General features: G+C 34.8%; 1 protein-coding gene across 5 annotated transcripts in view; it reads left to right on the forward strand.

The window, feature by feature from the left end:
- FUT8 (fucosyltransferase 8) overlaps window positions 1–19,762 on the forward strand; it is a 275,062-nt gene that overhangs the window by 116,745 nt on the left and 138,555 nt on the right. For all 5 annotated transcript variants that reach the window (XM_070594009.1, XM_070594008.1, XM_070594010.1 and 2 more), the window contains one exon: window positions 9,107–9,533. In XM_070594009.1, the coding sequence (XP_070450110.1) occupies window positions 9,331–9,533 (203 nt within the window). In that variant the 5' untranslated portion in view covers window positions 9,107–9,330. The remainder of the gene's footprint in view (window positions 1–9,106; window positions 9,534–19,762) is intronic.

Raw genomic sequence — 19,762 nt, forward strand, 5'->3', positions numbered from 1 at the left:
TTTAGTACTTAAAAGGCTATTCATGTTATCTGTTTATTCTTGATTGAACTTTGGTAGTTTGTTTCTTTTAAGAAATTTGTCCATTTCAGGTCTGACCTCGTATTTATTGACCTGAAGTTGTTCATAATATTCCTTTATTGTTCTTTTGTAGCATCTGTAGTGATGCTCCCTCTTTCGTTCCTAATATTGGCAACTTATGTCCTTTTTTCCCCTTAGTTCAGCTCGAATATTATCAGTTTTATTGATCTTTTCAATGAACTCATTTTTGGTTTCATCAATTTTTCTCTACTGTTTATCTGTTTTATAGTTCACTCATAGTGTTTACATTGTGAACCCTTTACCTATTTCACCAAACTTTCAAATACCATCATACCTCTTAAAGTATAATGTAGGGACTTTAAAAGCTATCCTTCCTTTTTCTGCCTGTCATCCTTTGTGTTATTATTGTCATACATTTTATGACATTGTTATAAATCCTATACTACTTTATTATTTTAGTTTTAAAGAATCAAATTTATTTTAAAAAGAATCAAATTTATTTTAAATTTAAATTTTATTTTAACATTTAAAATTTGTTTTTAAAAAAATGAGAAAAAGTTTCATTTATGATTACCCATACATTTAACATGTCTGTTTAAATCCATTATTTACATTCAAATTTCCATGCACAATCATTTTCTTTTGTTCTGAACAGCATCCTTTTATATCTCGTAGTGTGTATCTGCTAGCAACAAGTGCTTTCCGCTTTTGTTTCCTGAAAATGTACTTTCTTTGCCTTTATTTTTTAAAAGATTTTTACTTTGAAATAATTTTAGAATTACAGAAGATTTGCAAAGTAAGTACAGACAGTTTCCATATATTCTTTGCCCAGGTTCCCCTAGTGTTAACATCTTTCTTAGCCATGGTACATTTGTCAAAAGTAATAAATTAACAATGGTGCAATATATTAATGTAACTACAGGCTATGTTTGGATTTCAGTTTTTACACACTGTCCTTTTTCTATTCGAAGATCTGGTCCAGAATATAGATTTCCCCCTTGTCTGAGGGGGATACGTTCCAAGACCCCCAGTGAATGCCTGAAACTGCAGATAGTACCAAACCCTACATATACTATGTTTTTTCTTATACATATATATCTATGATAAAGTTTAGTTTATAAGTTAGGCACAGTAAGTGATTAACAACAGTTACTACTAATAAAATAGAACAGTTGTCACAATGTACTGTAATAAAAGTTACCGTAGATCTTAGCAACCTCAGCATACGATTTTTTTCCCTTCCGTACAAAGTCGAGAACTTTCACCTTTTCATTTAAAGGAATCACTCTATGGCTTCTCTTTGGCATGTCTGAATTGCCAGCATCACTACTTTTGTGCTTTGGGGCCATTATTAACTAAAATAAGGGTTACTTGAACAGAAGTACTGTGATACCACAACAGTCGATCTGATAATGGAGATGGCTACTAAGTGACTAACAGGTGGGTAGCAGACACAGCATGGATACGCTAGACAAAGGGATGATTCATATCCCCGGTGGGACACAGTGGGATGGTGTGAGATTTGATCACACTACTCAGAAAGATGTCATGCAGTTTAAAAACTTATAAATTGTTTGTTTCTGGAATTTCCCACTTAATATTTTTGGACCATCGTTGACTGAGAGTAACTGAAACTGCAGAAAGCGAAACCACGGATAAGGGGGGCTACTGTACTATGTTGCATTTAGTCATTATGTCTCTTTATTCTTTTCCAATCTATGATAGTTTCTTTGTTATTTCATGTTTTTGATGACCTTGATAGTTTTGAAGAGTATGGGTCAGGTGTTTTGTTGATTGTCCCTCAATTTGGGTTTGTCTGGTATTTTTTTAAGTTACTGCACTGGAGTTATGGGTTTGGGGGGTGAATACCACAGAGATGGTGTACCCTTCTTCAGTACCATTTAGAATTGACCCATCACTGTACAAATTTCCCCTGCAGCCTCTTTGTAATCAGCCCGTCTTTGCACCTTCAACCCTTGGCAACCACTGATCTGTTTTTCACCCTATAGTATTCCCTTTTCCATAATGTCAAATAAGCGAATCACATATGTAGCTTTTGGTTCTGGCTTCTTTCACTTAGCAAAATGCGCTTAAGATTCACCCAATTTGCTGAGTGGGTCAGTAGCTTGTTCCTTTCTATTGCTGAGTAGTATTCCTTTGTTTTTGGTATACCAGAGTTTAATTCATTCGCCTGTTGAAGACAATCTCAATTTTTTTCTGTTTTTTGTCTAATATGTATAAAGCTGCCATAAGCATTTGAATATCAGTTTTTGTGGGAACATAAGCTTTCATTTTTCTTGGGTTCATACCTAGGAGTGGGAATTATTTTAACTTTGAAACATAAAACTAAAACTTCTTAAAATGTAGGAGAAAATATATGTGACCTTGGATTTGACATTGAACTTTTAGATATAATACGCAAACCACAAACTATAAAAGAAAAAAAATCAGTACATTTTATTTTATCAAACAATTAAAAATATTTGCTGCATGCAAGACATTGCTAAGAGAATACAAAGACAGGTCACAGACTGGGAGAAAAGATTTGAAAAATCACAAACTGATAAAAGACTTGTGTCTACACAATAAACAGTCTAATATAGAAATGGGCAAAAGATCTCAATAGACACTTCACCAAAGAAGATATATGGATGGTACATAGATCACGTGTTCACTGTCATTTGTTATCAGGGAAATTGAATGCAAATTGAAACCACACTGAGATACCACTATACACCTATTAGAATTGCTTTAAAAGAAATTGACTCTGCCACAAGCTGGAGAGATTGTGTAGCTTAGTCATTGTTGGTGACAATTCAGAATGATGCAGCCACTTTGACATGCAGTTTGGCATTTTCTTATAAACATACATTTTCCATATGACCCAAAAATCCCACTCCTAGGTATTTACCGAAGTTAAATGAAAACTTACATTCACAGAAACCTGCTTTTACCTTTGAAGATATTTTCACTGGATAACAAAGTACAGTTTTTCCATTTCTTTTTATTTCAGCTCTTTTAAAAGATGTTCCATTGTCCACTAGCTTATATTTCTTTTCTAAGAAGACCCCGGAAATTCTTTTTACCATGTATTTTTTTTCCTCTATGACTATTTTTCTCCTCCAAATTATGGTTTTATTTGTATTTAAAAATACATTGGAGGGGCTGGCCTGGTGGTGCAGCGGTTAAGTTTGCACGTTCCGCTTCGGTGGCCCAGGGCTTTCCTGTTTGGATCCTGGGCGCAGACCTATGCACTGCTTGTCGAGCCATGCTGTGGCAGGCATCCCACATATAAAGTAGAGGAAGATGGGCATGGATGTTAGCTCAGGGCCAGTCTTCCTCAGCAAAAAAGAGGAAGATTGGTGGCAGTTGCTAGCTCAGGGCTAATCTTCCTCAAAAACAAAAAGGGAAATTCTGTATATGCTCATGACTAAGCTTGTTTTCAATGTATGTTATTTTTCAAGTTTGATGACAAGTTTTGTTTTGAGAAATCCTTTTTCAATCTGAATGCCCAAATGGGGAAATGCCTATAGATTTCCAACTGGCCCTCAAGCAATGATGTAAATTGCTTTCTTGCTAATGATGATGGACAACTTTTATTTGAGTTCTGTCACCTGAACAGTTTTCAGTTCATGATGATGGTTACGATCAGGTGGTACTGTGGTGAAAGCTTTACAACACCATAATATCTGAAGATAAGCACTATAACCAGTGACTGCTTTTAAAATTTTCTTTTTTATTAAACCTCCCTCAGATTTTTTTTTTCTGGATAATTTTCTCTTTGGATAATGTTTTTAATTGACATATAACCTTAGTTTCAGGTGTACAACATGATTCAATATTTGTATGTATTGCAAAATGATCACTACAATAAGTCTGGTTAACGTCCATCACCATACAGAGTTACAAAATTTTTTTTCTTGTGTTGATATTTTTTATTACTGTCGTCAAGTTTGCTTAACTTTTCCTTTACAGTATTTAATCTGCTGTTAATCCTTTCCAGAGAATTTTAAAATTTTTCAGAATTTTTTTTGTTGTTACATAAGTTGTATTTTTTTGTTATAGTTTTAATTTTTTTTTACAACATACTCATTTTCTAATTTAAATCCTAGCACTTTTGTTGTTTTGTTTTTTAGCCAGCCCTATTGGTCTAGTGGTTAACATTTAGTGCTCTCACCACCTTGGCCCTTAGGTTCATTTCCCAGGGAACCACACTATCCATCTGCTGGTTAGTGTTAACAGCATTAACATATATGACGTAACATCAATTTGCTATTGATATGCTAAATGCTTCCCATAGATTATTTTACTTAAGACTTTCCCAATATTCTGTGGGAGTGGTAGTATGTGTTATATCCATTTTACAGGTAAAGAAATTGAAGCTCAGTAAGGTTACCTAGGTATGATATAGCAGAACCTAAACTCTAACCTCTTATGTGCCAAGCATTATAGTAAATGCTCTCTATATATTAACCTCATTTCAGTCTCATGGTAACTCCATTAAAGCTCCTGATCCTACTGATGATGTACTCTAACTTCCAGATTAAAGAAATTACTTTGAAAAAGTACATGTATTTTTTGTTTCAGAGACATTAAGCAAATATAACCCAAAGCGACTCTAAATACCAAAAGAAATGAATCATTTAAATACTTACTACCTTAAAAAAGTGGTATCACTAATTACATTTGCAGAAGGAAGCCTGACACATTTCAATCCATTTAATATTCTGCGCATGAAGGGTAGCATGTCAATCTCAAACAGGAATAAATCCCTAAGTACTTGAAAAGAAAACAACCCATTCTAAGAAGAAATCTCAACAAACTCTACTGTATAAATTTTAGTCAGAAATTAGCTCATGGAGTTAATGTTGAAATATTTTTACTAATAAATTTGAAATATTTTCACTAATTCTTTCACTAATGGAGCGGCTTTCATATCAAAGGCTGTACATACTTTCTTCAGTCATCTCATTGTCTTTGCAAAGTGAATCTTCTAAAGGAGGAAAATAAGACAAAGTAAAGAGAAATTGTTTTCTCCTGGTTAAAGATAGCCATAAGACTGTTGATCTTATGGCCTTTTAGACCCGTTTATTTTAATTGTTTGAGGGATATCTTGTAAGATATATGGTGACAATAAGAAGTCCTGAAATTTATGAGTGATTTTATTTTTGAACCATCTTATATAATAGCACTGTCTCACTTCAACGTTCAGATTTGCCTTCTTAAGTGGGGCATGAAATGCAGTTCAAGCTGATGTACTCAAATCATATGTCATCCTAGCATATGTCATGTATGACATCCTTCATCACTCATTCACTTATTAATTTATTCAGAAATATTTATTAGTGCCTACTAAGTGGCAAGCTCTGATTTAAGTACTTGGGATATATCAGTGAACAAAGTGGACAAAAATCATGGACTTTACATTTTAGCAGGCGTAGTTCAAACAATAAACAATAAAAATGGTAAGGAAGTAAGCAGGCATTCATTATGGATAGGGAAAAATTTCTATACCTGCTCTTTTAAACCATACTAAGGAAAATTACATAGAAAACCAACTTGTTTTTCAGCTTGGCTTTTTTTTGTTGATCCCGTTTTAAAATACTGGCTAAGAACAGTAAAGTTTGAGGAAACATTTTCTCCAAAAATTGAGTTAAAATGATGCTATTATTTAAGAAAATGACCATCTTTTGCTCCTACAATAATTTCTTACTTTGTATAATGTGTAATATCAATATTGCTGTAAAATGTAGTCATTTAATATCTTGGGTTTTTTTAATTGAGTTCATAATAGTTGCAACATTGTGAAATTTCAGTTGTGCCTTATTACTTGTCCGTCACCATGTAAGTGCTCCCCTTCACCCAACCCCAAACCCCTGGTAACCACTGAGCTCTTCTCTTTGTCTTTCTTCCACATATGAGTGAAATCATCTTGGTTTGTCTTTCTGGCTTATTTCGCTTAACATAATACTCTCTAGGTTCATTCATGTTGTTGCGAACAGGATGATTTTGTCTTTTTATGGCTGAGGAGTAGTCCATTGTATATATATACCACATCTTCTTTATCCAATCGTTGGTTGATAGGCACTTGCATTGCTTCCATGTCTTGGCTATTGTGAATAATGCTGCAATGAACATAGGGGTACATAAGTCTCTTTGAATTGTTGATTTCATGTTCTTTGGATAAATACCCAGTAGTGGGATAGCTGGGTCATATGGTATTTCTATTTTTAGTTTTTTGAGAAATCTCCATACGGTTTTCCATAGTGGCTGCAGCCGTTTCCATTCCCACCAGCAGTGTATGAGGGTTCTCTCTTCTCCACAACCTCTCCAGCATTTGCTATTTTTTGTTTTAGTGATTATAGCCACTTTAACAGGTGTTCAGGTGGTATCTTAGGGTAGTTTTGATTTGCATTTCTCTGATGGTTAGTGATGTTGAGCATCTTTTCATGTGCCTGTTGGCCATCTGTATATCTTCTTTGGAGAAATGTCTTTTCATACCCTCTGCCCATTTTTTGATCGGGTTGTTTGGTTTTTGTTGTTCAGTTGTCTGAGTTCTCTCTATATAATGGAGATTAACCCCTTGTCTGATATATGATTTGCAGTTATTTTCTCCCAGTTGGTGGGTTGTCCTTTTGTTTTGATCCTAGTTTCCTTTGCCTTGTAGAAGCTCCTTCATCATCATCAGAAGTCTGATGAAGTCCCACTAGTTTATTTTTTCTTTTATTTCCCTTGTCTGAGAAGACATGATACTCAGTGAGATCCTTTTAAGACTGATGTCAAAGAGTGTGCTACTTATATTTTCTTCCAGAAGTTTATGCTTTCAAGTCTTACCTTCAAGTCTTTGATCCACTTTGAGTTAATTTTCGTGTATGGCGTAAGATAGTGGTCTACTTTCATTCTTTTGCATGTGGCTGCCCAGTTTTCCCAACACCGTTGATTGAAGAGTCTATCTTTTCTCCAATGTATGTTCTTAGCCCCTTTGTCGAAGATTAGCTGTCCATAGATGTGGGGTTTTATTTCTGGGCTTTCAGTTCTGTTCCATTGTTCTAGTATCTTGGATATTTTTGATGGTGGTTTGTAAAAACCTAAAGTGCTTTGTCTAACAAAATTTATATTTCTGTAAGCTTTTGTTTCTTTTGCAAGTTATACTTTTGCTGGCTTTGAATATTTATAATTTTTTGTTGTAATTCTAAGTAAAATGTTACAGCACTTTTTTGTTATTTATCAAATGATTCTTATTTAGAAAGCTGTCTTTACTTTTGTTTGTCACAGGTTGTCTTTCTAAGTTAACTTCTGCTATGATAGAAAAAATTTAAAAGATTTAGTATCTTACTGGTATAACTTGGAATTAACTAGGATATATTATAGTTTCAGCATATGGTATGACAGCATTTTACAGTGTTGCATATGTTGTCACAAACAGTATTATTAACTCAAATGTTAATACTTCTTTTGTTGACTTACGGAATTAAATCCATTTCCTATACCATCAGAGTGGACTCATTTTTTTGTTTTTTTAACCAGGAAGCCCTTAATATCTGCATTTTTCCTACATAACATGAAAAGTAAACCTCACATGACTGGATCTTTTACCTAAGACATTGAATAGACTTTAATTATTTTTATGTTTTAGTGAATAGATGGGGGTACTTGAGATTAGAGGAGCAGGGCTTTGAGAAAGGATTTTGAGAAAGAGAAAGAATGAAAAAGGAGTTAATCAACGAAATGTTCTTGATAGACTTAAGAATAGTTATTAAAGCAACAGACAAAACACCAAGTTTTCACTTCAATTATTGCTTTTTTATTTGGCTTTCAAACAATTCTCAGTGAGCACAATTCTTTTCATTCTGTGTTTTAGCCAATATACACTAGTGACAATGAGGAAAATAGTGTAGAAATAAATGAGAAGGAAGTAGAATGTTTCTAGGATGCTCATTTAAAGAGATATTTTTTCTTTTTAACTACTTCAGCATTTAAAAACAATTGAGATTTGAGGTTCAAGAGTAGGAAAATAGTAGCTCTGTGCTCTAGTTTTCAAAGCCTCTTCCTCAACTTTTCTATCTAGTCTTTACTGACTGTTTAATTAGTGGTCAAGTGCCCATCACATTCAGTCTTTTACAGAGAAATTCTTTCTTGTCTTTTCTCTCTTCCCTTTTGCAGTGAACTCTGTTTGGACATGTGACTTTTCTTCTATAGCTCTGGAATTATCAAATGGCATTAAAGTTATATCTTTGAGTACAAATTTTCTCCTTGGGGAGAAAATTGTTTTGTTTCCAAAGGGAACTCTAAACCTAATGATGGAGAAGTGGCAAATGAAACTCATAACCAAGCCTGAGAAAGCATGTACATTTGTAGTTTAAGATGCACAGTAACTAAGATTTACCTGGTATTAGACTTCTGTTGCAATTGTTGATATTTTTTAATAAATTTCAGGACGGAATAATCTGGCCTAATCCATATGAACCTTTGCTGTGATGTTTGAAGTGGTTGCCAGCTGCTTAATGACTATGATAACCTTTGCTTGGGTAATAATGCACGTCAGTTTTAGAATTTATCCTAAAAGTGACAATTTGCTGTCACCTGCAGAGTTAAGTGGTGTAATGGCAGCTGAGCAGTGAGATGCAGGGGGTTGGAGTTGCGATCTTATAGGAAAGAATTCACTCATCCAGAGAATGTGTTTTTGTTTGAGAGAATTGCAAACATTAGTCGAAAATATGTAGTTGAATACATTTTGTTTGGTTTTGATTGATTATTCAAACATACAATCTTTTAATCTCCCTATCTGAGCTGTTGTACAATGACCTAAGAAGGAAAGATGATGATGGTACTTAGACAACTTTCCGGCTTAGAGCTAATTAATGTATCTGGTAGAACCTTGATGAACCTGGTTGATTTATTATGCGACTTAAAAACTTTTGCATTTTGCTTGTTTTTAGGCAGTTAGGTTATTTGTCAGCCTGTTGGCCAGTCAACACCAATGTGTTTCCTTTAACTCCGTGAATCTCAGCATATGCTATTTTGCATATCCTAAATAATTTAAATACATTTCTTACTCTTTCCACAGCATGTAGACTCCATGAAGCACAGAACAATAAAGCTTCCTGCTCATACCACCAGGAGGATCACTTGGAAAGAGTTACCACAGGACTACCAGAGAGACTAATTTGTCTGAAGCATCATGTGTTGAAACAACAGAAGGCTACTACCTTTGCAGTAGCTAGAAACAGTTACAATGTTTTACGTTCTTTGAGCTCCAGGAAGCCAGGGGAGTGAGTTGAAAATCTGAAAATGCGGCCATGGAGTGGTTCTTGGCGTTGGATTATGCTCATTCTTTTTGCCTGGGGGACCTTGCTGTTTTATATAGGTGGTCACTTGGTACGAGATAATGACCACCCTGATCACTCTAGCCGAGAACTGTCCAAGATTCTGGCAAAACTAGAACGCTTAAAACAACAAAATGAAGACTTGAGGCGAATGGCTGAATCTTTACGGTAGGTACGGAAGGAAGAGTGATGAAATATTGTACTTTGTTTTTAGGTGCAGGGCTTCATTCAGCTATTAAAAAATACTTAATCATTTCTATAAACTGCTATTTTTGCAAAAATTTAAGTATCTTAGTAAGATACTCTTTATACTAATGATGTCTCTATATATTTACCAGAGAATTTCTCCATAGTGGCAAATCTTGTTTTGCATGTGAATTTTAATATAAAAACTATGCCAACTAGTTTATGTACTTATATTTTATGTATAATTATCTTAAGCATTTTGATAATTTTGATACTTTAAATACAAACTTTGTATGATTTAGTGTATATTAAAATTTTTATCTTATGGACTATAACAAAGATATTATGATAATTGAGATGCTGAGTTAGTCTAACTGTAACTTATTAAAATAAAAAAACAAAAATTCATCTTTAAATAAAACAACTGAATCTGGAATTCAGAGGATTATCGTCAGTGTTACTTCTAGTCTATTAAAAAATGTGACTTGTATCTGTTAGAAGATGTCAACTGTTTGTGAACACAAGGTCTTATATTTTCAAGGAGCAAGTGAACATAGTGTTGCATAGATAATCTCTATATTTGTTTTCAAAGTTATTGAGTTTAAAAGTTATCTGGTATCTTCTAATTTCTCTACTTTGCATATGAAGGTGATCCTGTATTTAGTGCTTGCTGTCTCTCAAGATAGACGTTAAAGATTTGAGAAGATGAAAAGTTGAGAGTCATTACTCTAGAGGTGGTAATTGACCCTAAGGGAAGTAGTGTAGAGAAAAGAGCAAAAAACTCATTTCTTTTTTGAGAAACAAGTTGAAGAGTGGAAAGTGGAAATATCTTGCTGTACATAGAGCCTTCAGAGTAGATGGGGAAGGAGAGGGGAAGAGAGCTACGTTGTGGAAGCTGCAAAGCCTTCTCTGAAGGAGAAATGTAGTTGGCAGTGTCCTGCACCCTCAAGGCTTTGGAGAGGACTTCCGTGGTCCTCCCATTCTCCCACCTCCCTGCCCCCACTGCCCTTCACTCTTTCTTTAGTACTCAGTTCTTTCCCTTTGTCTAGTTCCATACATTTTTTCTTCATCACAATATTATTTTTGGTCTTTTTATGTTCTGTGGAAGACAGTGCTAGGTGTTAAGAGTTTACAACAATGAATGAACTATCATCCCTGTCATTTGTCATAGTAGTATCATTCAGCAAGATACAAAGTAGTCAGGGATTAGAGAGTGGACAGGTAGCTTCTTGAATTTGTATATCATTTTATTTCTGTGTAGGGGAGAGCCGGAGGGGTCATGGACAGGGTGATCTTTCAGTAGAGTTTTAATCATTCATTATGGGAACCAAAGATTGATAATCTAGAGGTTAGTAATAACAGCTATTGTTATGGAGAGTTTATCATATTATTAAGGTACTATGCTGAGGACTTTACATGGATCATCTCATTGAATTCTACAGCTTCTTTATGAGATGCTAGTGCTGTTTTTATAATCATTTTATAAATGAGGAATTAAAGGGATATTAAGTAATTTAATTCTCCCAAGGTCACATTTTTCATAAGTGGTGGAGTTTACTTTGAATCCTGGCAGTATGACTTCAAAGGCTTGGCTCTGATGAGCCATGTTGCCTCTGAATAGAAACCAGGGAGGTCAATGATTAGAAAAGCTCAACTGAAAGTCTCATGTAGGAGATCACCAAGAGTAGCTGTTGTTCTAGGTGATTTTGGAATATGCTTTGATCATAGTAAAATCTTGTTCTACATCATGGGAATTTTGCTCCTTGAAAAAGAATTTGCCTCTTAACAGTTTAGGCTTATAAATAATTGTTTACTTTTATCCTAACTCCAACTTCGTTACTCATACTTCAGTTGGCATATTTCAGACTGCCAAGTATCTTGTTTTTATTGCATGAAGGAGTGCTTGCCTTTCATATGGGTTGTTCTTCTGCAAAATAGTCTTTGGATCTTTTAAGTCACTTTCTTTATATTCTTTCGTGTTAAAATTAAGTCCTCAACTACTACATTCAAATGTAGAGACCACTTCTAAGAGCTGGAACAGTTAATAGTTGTAAGACCAAAAAAAATGTTGTAGTACCATAAGTACAATCTGAAAACACGGACTGAGCAAATGAGCCTATTTTTATATAGAGAGATATGATATATAGAGATATGATTTCAGGAAAATAAATAATTATTTCAGAAGCCTGAAACTACAATTTTTAAGATTCAGGACAATAGTTTTAAAAGCGGTTAACCAGCCTTCTAGCTACATTTTGCTAGTTTTGTTGATAGTACTACAAATTTAAGAAAATAATTTAAAAATCTTTACTCTGAGGGATGCAAATGTTTGAATACAGTGTTTGGGAGGTTGCTCTGTGTGTGTCTCTCTGTGTTTGTGTGTCTCTGAGCTAACATCTGTGCCAATCTTCCTCTATTTTCTATGTGGGATGCCACAACAGCGTGGCCTGATGAGCGGTGTGTAGATCTGTGCCTGGGACCCAAACCTGTGAAGCCCAGGCCACTGAAGTGGAGCACGTGAACTTAACCACTATGCCACCTGGCTGGCCCCAAGGTCCATTTAATTTGAGAGTAAACCTTAAACAAATTCAAATATGACTTTGTGGCCTATTAATAAGGTTTCTTGTTTTATTTGTTTGGTCCAGGAAAGCAGGAGAAGTTTCTTCTGGAATCTAGATGTTAGCTGTAAATTATAAATTTACAAACCACAACAAATTACGGTTAACTTATGATTACCTGTTTTTCTGAGCTATGTAGTAATCTTCCCAGATGTATTAGAGCCAAGTGCATCTTCTGGTGGAAAAACTTGTCCCAGACAATAGAGGTACTGAATACTGACTTGGGTAGAAAGGAAACTGATGTGGTTTTTCACAGGTCATATTTTAACTTCTTTTTAAGAAGCTGATTTAGAAAGTGGAGATTCCTTTGTTCCTGTTGGTTGATTGGAAGATTTGCTATAGGCTCTCTTCTCTGTGACTACTCATCTCTCATGTAAAGAGTGTATTTATATTCCTAGAGCAAGTCAATGGATTGGAATGTATAGAGCGCTTGCCATCTAGCTATATGACCTTCCATTATATATGGCTTTTATTTTTGCAATCCTGCATCAATTATTTCTTATGCTATCAAGAATACCTTATTTTTCTTTAGGGAAACATTCCTTCCCTATGTGAGAATATCTCAGTGAGATGTTTAGTGAAGATTCCTAGCCTTCCCAGTCTGACAATCAGATGCTATCTGTCTGGAATTTATATTAACCTTTTTATATATTGCTGGATTAAATTTGTCTGTGTTTTATTTTGGATTTTTTTTCTGTGTTAACAAGACCTGTTTACCTGTAATTTTTCCTTCTTATGATGTCTGTTGGGTTTTGGTTTTGAGGTTATACAGGCCAATTCTATTCTCTGGAAGGGTTTGTATAAAATTGGTATTCATTTTACTTTAAATCTTTGTTAGAATTTCACCAGTGAAGCCACCTGGGCCTGTAGTCTTTTTTTGATGGTTGTGAGGGAGACCATGGAGGTTGGATTGGGGAGGGAAAGGGGACCTGTAGGAGCGTTTTAAATTCTGAATTTAATTTTTTAATAGAAATTGGACTGTTCAGATTTTCTGTATTTTTCTTGTCAGTGTTGGTTGTTTTTGAAGGAATGTATCCATTTTATCAAGAGTTTCAAATGTATTAGCATAAAGTTCTTCGTAATGCCTTTTTAATTTCTTCTCCATATCTGTAATATCTGTAGTAATGTCCACCTTTTTCATTTATGCCATTCATTATTTGTGTTTTCTCCTTTTATCTTGCTAAGAGTTTATCAATTTCATTTACTTTTTCAAAGAACCAATTTCTGGTGGTTGTTCTTTTCCTCCTATTTTATGTCTGTTTCTATTTTATTGCTTTCTACTCTTAGTTTGATAATTTCCTTTCTTATAGTCTTATTGGGGTTTTTTGCTGTTCTTTTTAAGGGTTTTTCAGAATGAATTATGTATCATTGATTTTAAACCTTGTTTCTTTTCTAATACATACCGTGAGAGCTTTAAATTTGTCTCTAAGCACAGCTTTAAGTTGCATCCCACAAGTTTTGATAATGTTCTATTTTAATTGTCATTCTATTAAAAATATTTTCAATTTCTGTTGTGATTTCTTTCTTTGACATATAGGTTATTTAGGAGGGTGTTGCTTACTTTCTAAGTGGGCTATTCAAATGATCTTTCTGGTTTTGACTTCTAGTTTGTTCTTCAACCAGATGGAATTGCATTCTGTATCATTTCAGTTCTTTGAAATTTATTAAGTGGCTCAGCAAATGACCTATGTTGGTGAATGTTTTACAAATGTGTATTCTGCTGCTGTTAAATGTGCTCATCTACATATGTCAATTTAAGTTAGATTGGTTAATTGTGTTATTAATGTTCTCTAAATTCATATAGATTTATTTATTTTTTTAATCTGCTTGTTCTATCAGTGAATGAGAAAGGTATGTTAGAATCTCCGACAGTGGTTGTAGATCTATTTCCTTTCACCCCTATCAACTTTTGTTTTATATATCTGAAAGCTATTTCATTTGGTGATTGTAAATTTAGGACTATTTTATTTTCTCTGAATTGACCCTTTGATCATTATTAAATGTCTTTATTTATCTCTAGTAATACTTTTTTTGGCTATAAAGTCTAATTTATTTGGTATTAATACTGCTATACCAACTTTCTTTTGGTTAGTGTTTACGTGACATTTTTTCCGTCTTTTTAATTTTAACCTCTGTGTCCTTATTAAATATATTTAAATATTGAAAGTATTTCTTGTAAGACTAGAGTTGGATCTTTTAATTTTTTGTCCAGTCTGATAATCTGTCTTTTTATTCAATTGTTTTACCCATTTACATTTAATGTAATCACTGAGTTTAAGTCTACCACATTGCTATTTTTTTTCCTATTTGTCCCATCTCTCTTTTATCCTTATTTTTTCTTTGTTGCTTTCTTTTGGATAGATCAAATGTTTTTTCTTATTGTTATTCTGTTTTTCTCACTTATAATAGAGTTTGTTATACATTTTTGTTTATTCTTTCAGTGGTTACCCTAGATATTATATAATACATCCTTTTTTATTACAATCTATCAAATTAATATTTTTAACATTTCTAAAGCAATGCAAGAATTTTATCCTCCTTAATCCTTTGACCCTCCCAATCCACTTTTGGCCTCTTTTGGTCATATATTTTAACTGAATGTATCTTATAAACTACACATTATGTTACTATAATTTTAATTTAAATTGTCATATTCCCATATAATTGTCCACATATTTATTCTTTCTAATGTTCTTTATTCCTTCTTGCAGTTTAATTTTTACATGTTGAATCATTTTCCTTTAGCCTTAAGAATATCCTAGTATTTTTTGTAGTGCAGATTTGATGGCAGTAAACTCTTTTAGATTTTCGTTGTCTGAAAACTTTTTTGTTAACTTTCATTTTCTGAGAGATATTTTTGCTAGCATAGAATTTAGTTCAGCAGTAATTTTTTACGGGACTTTAAATGTGTCATTCCATTGTTTCCTGGCTTTCATAGTTTCTGTTGAGAAGTATATATTTTTCTTTGGGTATGTTTGCATTTTAATTTTTGTCTTTGGTGTTATACAGTTGACCATGATGTGCCTAGATATGGCTTTATTTGATTTTAGTCAGCTTGAAATTCACTGAGCTTTTTAATTCTGGGATTTGATATCTTACATCGGTTTTGGAAAATCTTCAGCCATTATTTCCTTACATACTGTTTCTGGACCATTCTTTCCCTTTTCTCTTTCTAGAACTCTAGTTACATGTATTAGCAAACTTCCTTTTATGGTGTCTCATGTGCCTTTTATGTGTCTTTCACCATCTAATTTCTCTTTGCACTTAATTTTGCTTATTTTCTTTTGAATTGTCTTCCAATTTATTTAACCTATCTTCTGTTGCATTCATTCTGGTGTTAAACACACCCAATTAGTAATTTTCTCATATTTTGATTCTGGAATGTCTAGTCGATTCTTTTTGATAATTCAGATTCCTTTGTAAATTCTCCATTTTTATCAAGTCTGCCATTACATACTACATTCTATATGGAACCAAAAGTACTCTACCTCAGCGGGCCGGCTTGGTGGTGTAGTGGTTAAGTTCACGTGTTCTGCTTCAGTGGCCCAAAGTTCACAGGTTTGGATTCCAGGCATGACCTAGCACTGCTCGTCAGGCCACGCTCTGGCGGCATCCCACCAAGCGGAAGATTGGCACAGATGTTAGCTCAGCGACAGTCTTCCTCAAGCAAAAAACGGAAGATTGGCAACAGATGTTAACTCAGGGCCAATCTTCCTCACAAACAAGCAAACAAAAAAGTACTCTATCTGGATTGATAAATGGTTGGAGTTTATTTATGCTAACGTTGCTGCCATACAGAGATTCCCATTAGTTCCTAAACCCTGATCCCTAGAACTGTTCTAGTTCTTGCCCTTTTTAAGACCTGGTTCTTCAGGTTTTCCTTTGATTCATTTTTAACTTTCTCTCCCATTGTACTCCTAGTTGGATGGTGGAAGAAAGCAGGAGTTTAGGTAAATTGGAAGTTTTCAATTATCAGAGTAATCTCTGCTTCATTGATTGATATAGTTAATCTATTAGGAGAAAAAGATCAACATGAGATTTAAATAGATTGAGATTGATATGCTTGCTGAACTGATGCAGTAGAAAGTTGGAAAGTGAGTCAAAAACCCAGGGAAAAGCCAGGATGAGAGAGAAAGATACTTTTGGGAATTATCCACATAGAAGCGATTGCCAGAAAATGTGTTGCACAAAGTAAAAATTCCTTCATTCACTTCAGATGACCCACAGTCATCATGGATTTGGAGAGGAAGAAGTGTGGAAATAGCATTAATGTAGTCTTATTTGGAGGGACAGCAACAATCTTACTTGGCAGGAGAATTCATTTTTCAACCACTGTACTTGTTTGGTTATGTGGCACAGAAGCATAGGACCAAACATATTTTTCTACACTGTTATCATTACTAGCTTTTATGGGGGCAGAACTTTAGTAGGAAAATAGAACATTGAGAACGTGATACTGTTTTCATCATCATTTATGATGTTGTCTTAATTTTCTTCTTCATACTCAGAGTTTTATGTATATATTTTATACATGTACACACACACACATACACAGATACACATACACTGTGATATAATATTGTAACCTGCCTTTTCATATGCACTAAAAAGTGTAACACCACTTAAACTCAATATGTGAAAATCCAGGTTTACACACAAGATAGAGAGTAAAATAGTTTTTGAAAAATAGCAAACTCTTAATTAATTTGGATTTAACATATAACCATCCACTTTCCTCATAGTCTTAAAAATATTTTGTAAAACTAGTTCCACCAGTGTAGAGATATGAGTAGTTTACAATCCTATTGAGAGCCATTACTCAATTTCATGGCATTTTTCTTAAGGTTTTTATCTGGTATTTCATTGACTGGGTGTTAAATCATAGTGGAAATGATTCAAGTCAAGATCTTAGCTTCTGCTTTTACTCCTAGCACCTTGATTATCCTAACAACAACGATATTAGCAGCAAGACAACAAAACAATAATAAATGTTAATATATACCAGGCCGTGTTTTAAGCACTTTATATGTATTAACTCAATCCCAACATCAGGCCTATCAATTAAGTACTTACATTATTCCCATTTTATAGATGTAGACAGTGAAGCACAGTTTGCTGAAACGTATGTGACTGTGAATGGTAGATCTGGAGTTCAAACCCAGGCGCTCTGCCTCTAATCCAAATGCTTAATTGTGTTGCTGTGGTGCCTGTAAAAGTAACTGCTATGTCACAAAAAAGGTGCCAGAATCCTTTTTTATCTATTAAATTTTTCTTGTAGTGTGTGTGGGTCCAGAAGACTAGTCTATAGGCCATACAGGACACCCTTTTTCTGTTAGATTCTTTTCCTCCCCATTTACCATTGAGCAGACTTCAGAAAAAGGAAAATTATCAAAGATAAAGAAGAGTCATTGTATAATGATAAAGGAGTAAGTTTTTCAAGAAGACATACTAATTCTTAACATGTGTGCACCTACCAACAGAGCATCGAATACGTGAGGCAAAATGTGTGAGGGAAGGAGAAATGTATAAATCTATTTTAGCTAGAGCCTTCAATGCCCCTCTTTCAGTAATAGGTAGATCAAGCATGCAGAAAATCAATAAGGATATGGTTGACCTGAATAGTGTTTTATCAATCAACTTGACCTAATTGACATTCATAGAATGCTCTATCCAACAACAGCAGAATACACATTTACCATCGACTACCCTCCTATTCTGATGTACTCTCTGCGATTTGGATGGAGGTGTTTCCTTTAAAATTTCCTGTAGGTTGTCTTTCATGGCAAACAGGGAAGTCTGTGTATTTAGAGTTGGGGCAAGGGAAGGAGTGGATTGTAGAAATTTCTTCGTATTTATAAGGTCAGCTGGAATTCATCTTGTAGAAAAAAATCCCTTTTCCTCTTCCTTCCAAGCGCTGCCCACACCCTACTTCCAACAAAGATGGTTCAGTAAAAAGCTAACTATGTGAAATATAGGGTAAGATCACGCTTTCTCGTTAGGAGTCATACTCACTTTCCTCACTTACATTAATACATTTATATATAATGTCAGAATCACCACCAAGCAGAGAAAATTAGAGTACATTAACTTTCGATGTTTGGAAAATAGTACTTGTGTAAGATTTCTGGAGCTAGTTATATGATTTTGAAGAGCAAATACAGTTAAGTAGAATTTTTTATAGTTTCTAAAAAAAATGTAGACAATATTATAAACAGTAAGGAAACTGCAAAGCTTAGTGAAAAGCATTGGGTAAATTGTGGAGTAAAAAAGGGAGTCAACTGGGCTAGCCCCGTGGCCGAGTGGTTAAGTTCGCGCGCTCAGCTGCAGGCGGCCCAGTGTTTCGTTGGTTCGAATCCTGGGCGCAGACATGGCACTGCTCGTCAGACCACGCTGAGGCAGTGTCCCACATGCCACAACTGGAAGGACCCACAACGAAGAATATACAACTATGTACCGGGGGGGCTTTGGGGAGAAAAAGGAAAAAAAAAAAAAAAAGGAGTCAATTTTGATGGTTGATTCTTATTTATTTTAGGTTCCTTAGAACTAGTTAAAAACTAACGTGTTTGATTATATATAGTCTGTCAAACAGGGTATTAGTTATCTATTGCTTTGTAAAAAATTACCACAAACTTGGTGGTATAAAATGTCATACACTTATTGTCTCAGTTTCTATGGATCGGGAGTGCATGCACAGCTTAGCTGGCACCTCTCTTTTGGGGTCTCTCGCAAGGCTGCTGAAGATGTTGGCTAGGTCCTAGGTTTCATCTCAAGGCTCAAGTCGGGAAAGATAGAGTTCCAAGATGATGTGGTGGTTGGCAGAGTTCACTTCCTTGCCGGTTGTTGGACTGAGGGCGCCAGCTTTCTTGCTGTCTCCTGGAGCCTGCCCTTAGCTCCTTTCCAAGTAGCCTTTCCATAGGCAGCTCACAACTTAGTAGCTTACTTCAGCAAAGGTAGCAAGGGAGAGAATGTGCTATCAAGATGAAGTTGCAGTTTTTTGCAACACAGTTACAGAAATTGCTTCCTATCTCCTTTCCGTATTCTGTTTGTCAGAGCAAATCAGGTCTTACCCACCCCCGGGGGTGGGGTGGGGGTGGGGATTTCCCGAGCGCTTGACTGGTAGTCAGATGGAGAGCAGTGGGGACATTAGTGCCGATTCAGTGCCAACTCGCCGCAGCAGGCATTTTGCCTTCTTACATGCTTTATTGTGCTCAATAATAATGAGTTAAGTTCTCATTGTATATCAACACTTTACGTATATTACGTCATTTAATAGTTAAATGATTTGCCCTAGACCACATGGTTGGTAAGTGCTAAAACCATTTTAAGACCCAGTCTGACTCTAAGAAGTGTGGAGTGATATAGTAAAAAAAAAAATTTTTTTATTAAACATGAAAAGCTTTAAATAGTGCTTCTTGTCTGTTTTTAAATGTTCCTGAGTTGAGGTTGGTGGCATTTTTACATCAACAATGCTAACCTGTTTATTTGTCATCGCTATTTCAGACTAAACATTTCAATCACAGCATGCTTCATTTATTGTGGCTCAGTCTTAGTTCCTAGTACAAAGATTTAGGGGCAAATAATGACCAGATGCTC

The sequence above is a fragment of the Equus przewalskii genome, chromosome 25 (assembly GCF_037783145.1).
Source record: "Equus przewalskii isolate Varuska chromosome 25, EquPr2, whole genome shotgun sequence".
Taxonomy (NCBI): Eukaryota; Metazoa; Chordata; class Mammalia; order Perissodactyla; family Equidae; genus Equus; species Equus przewalskii.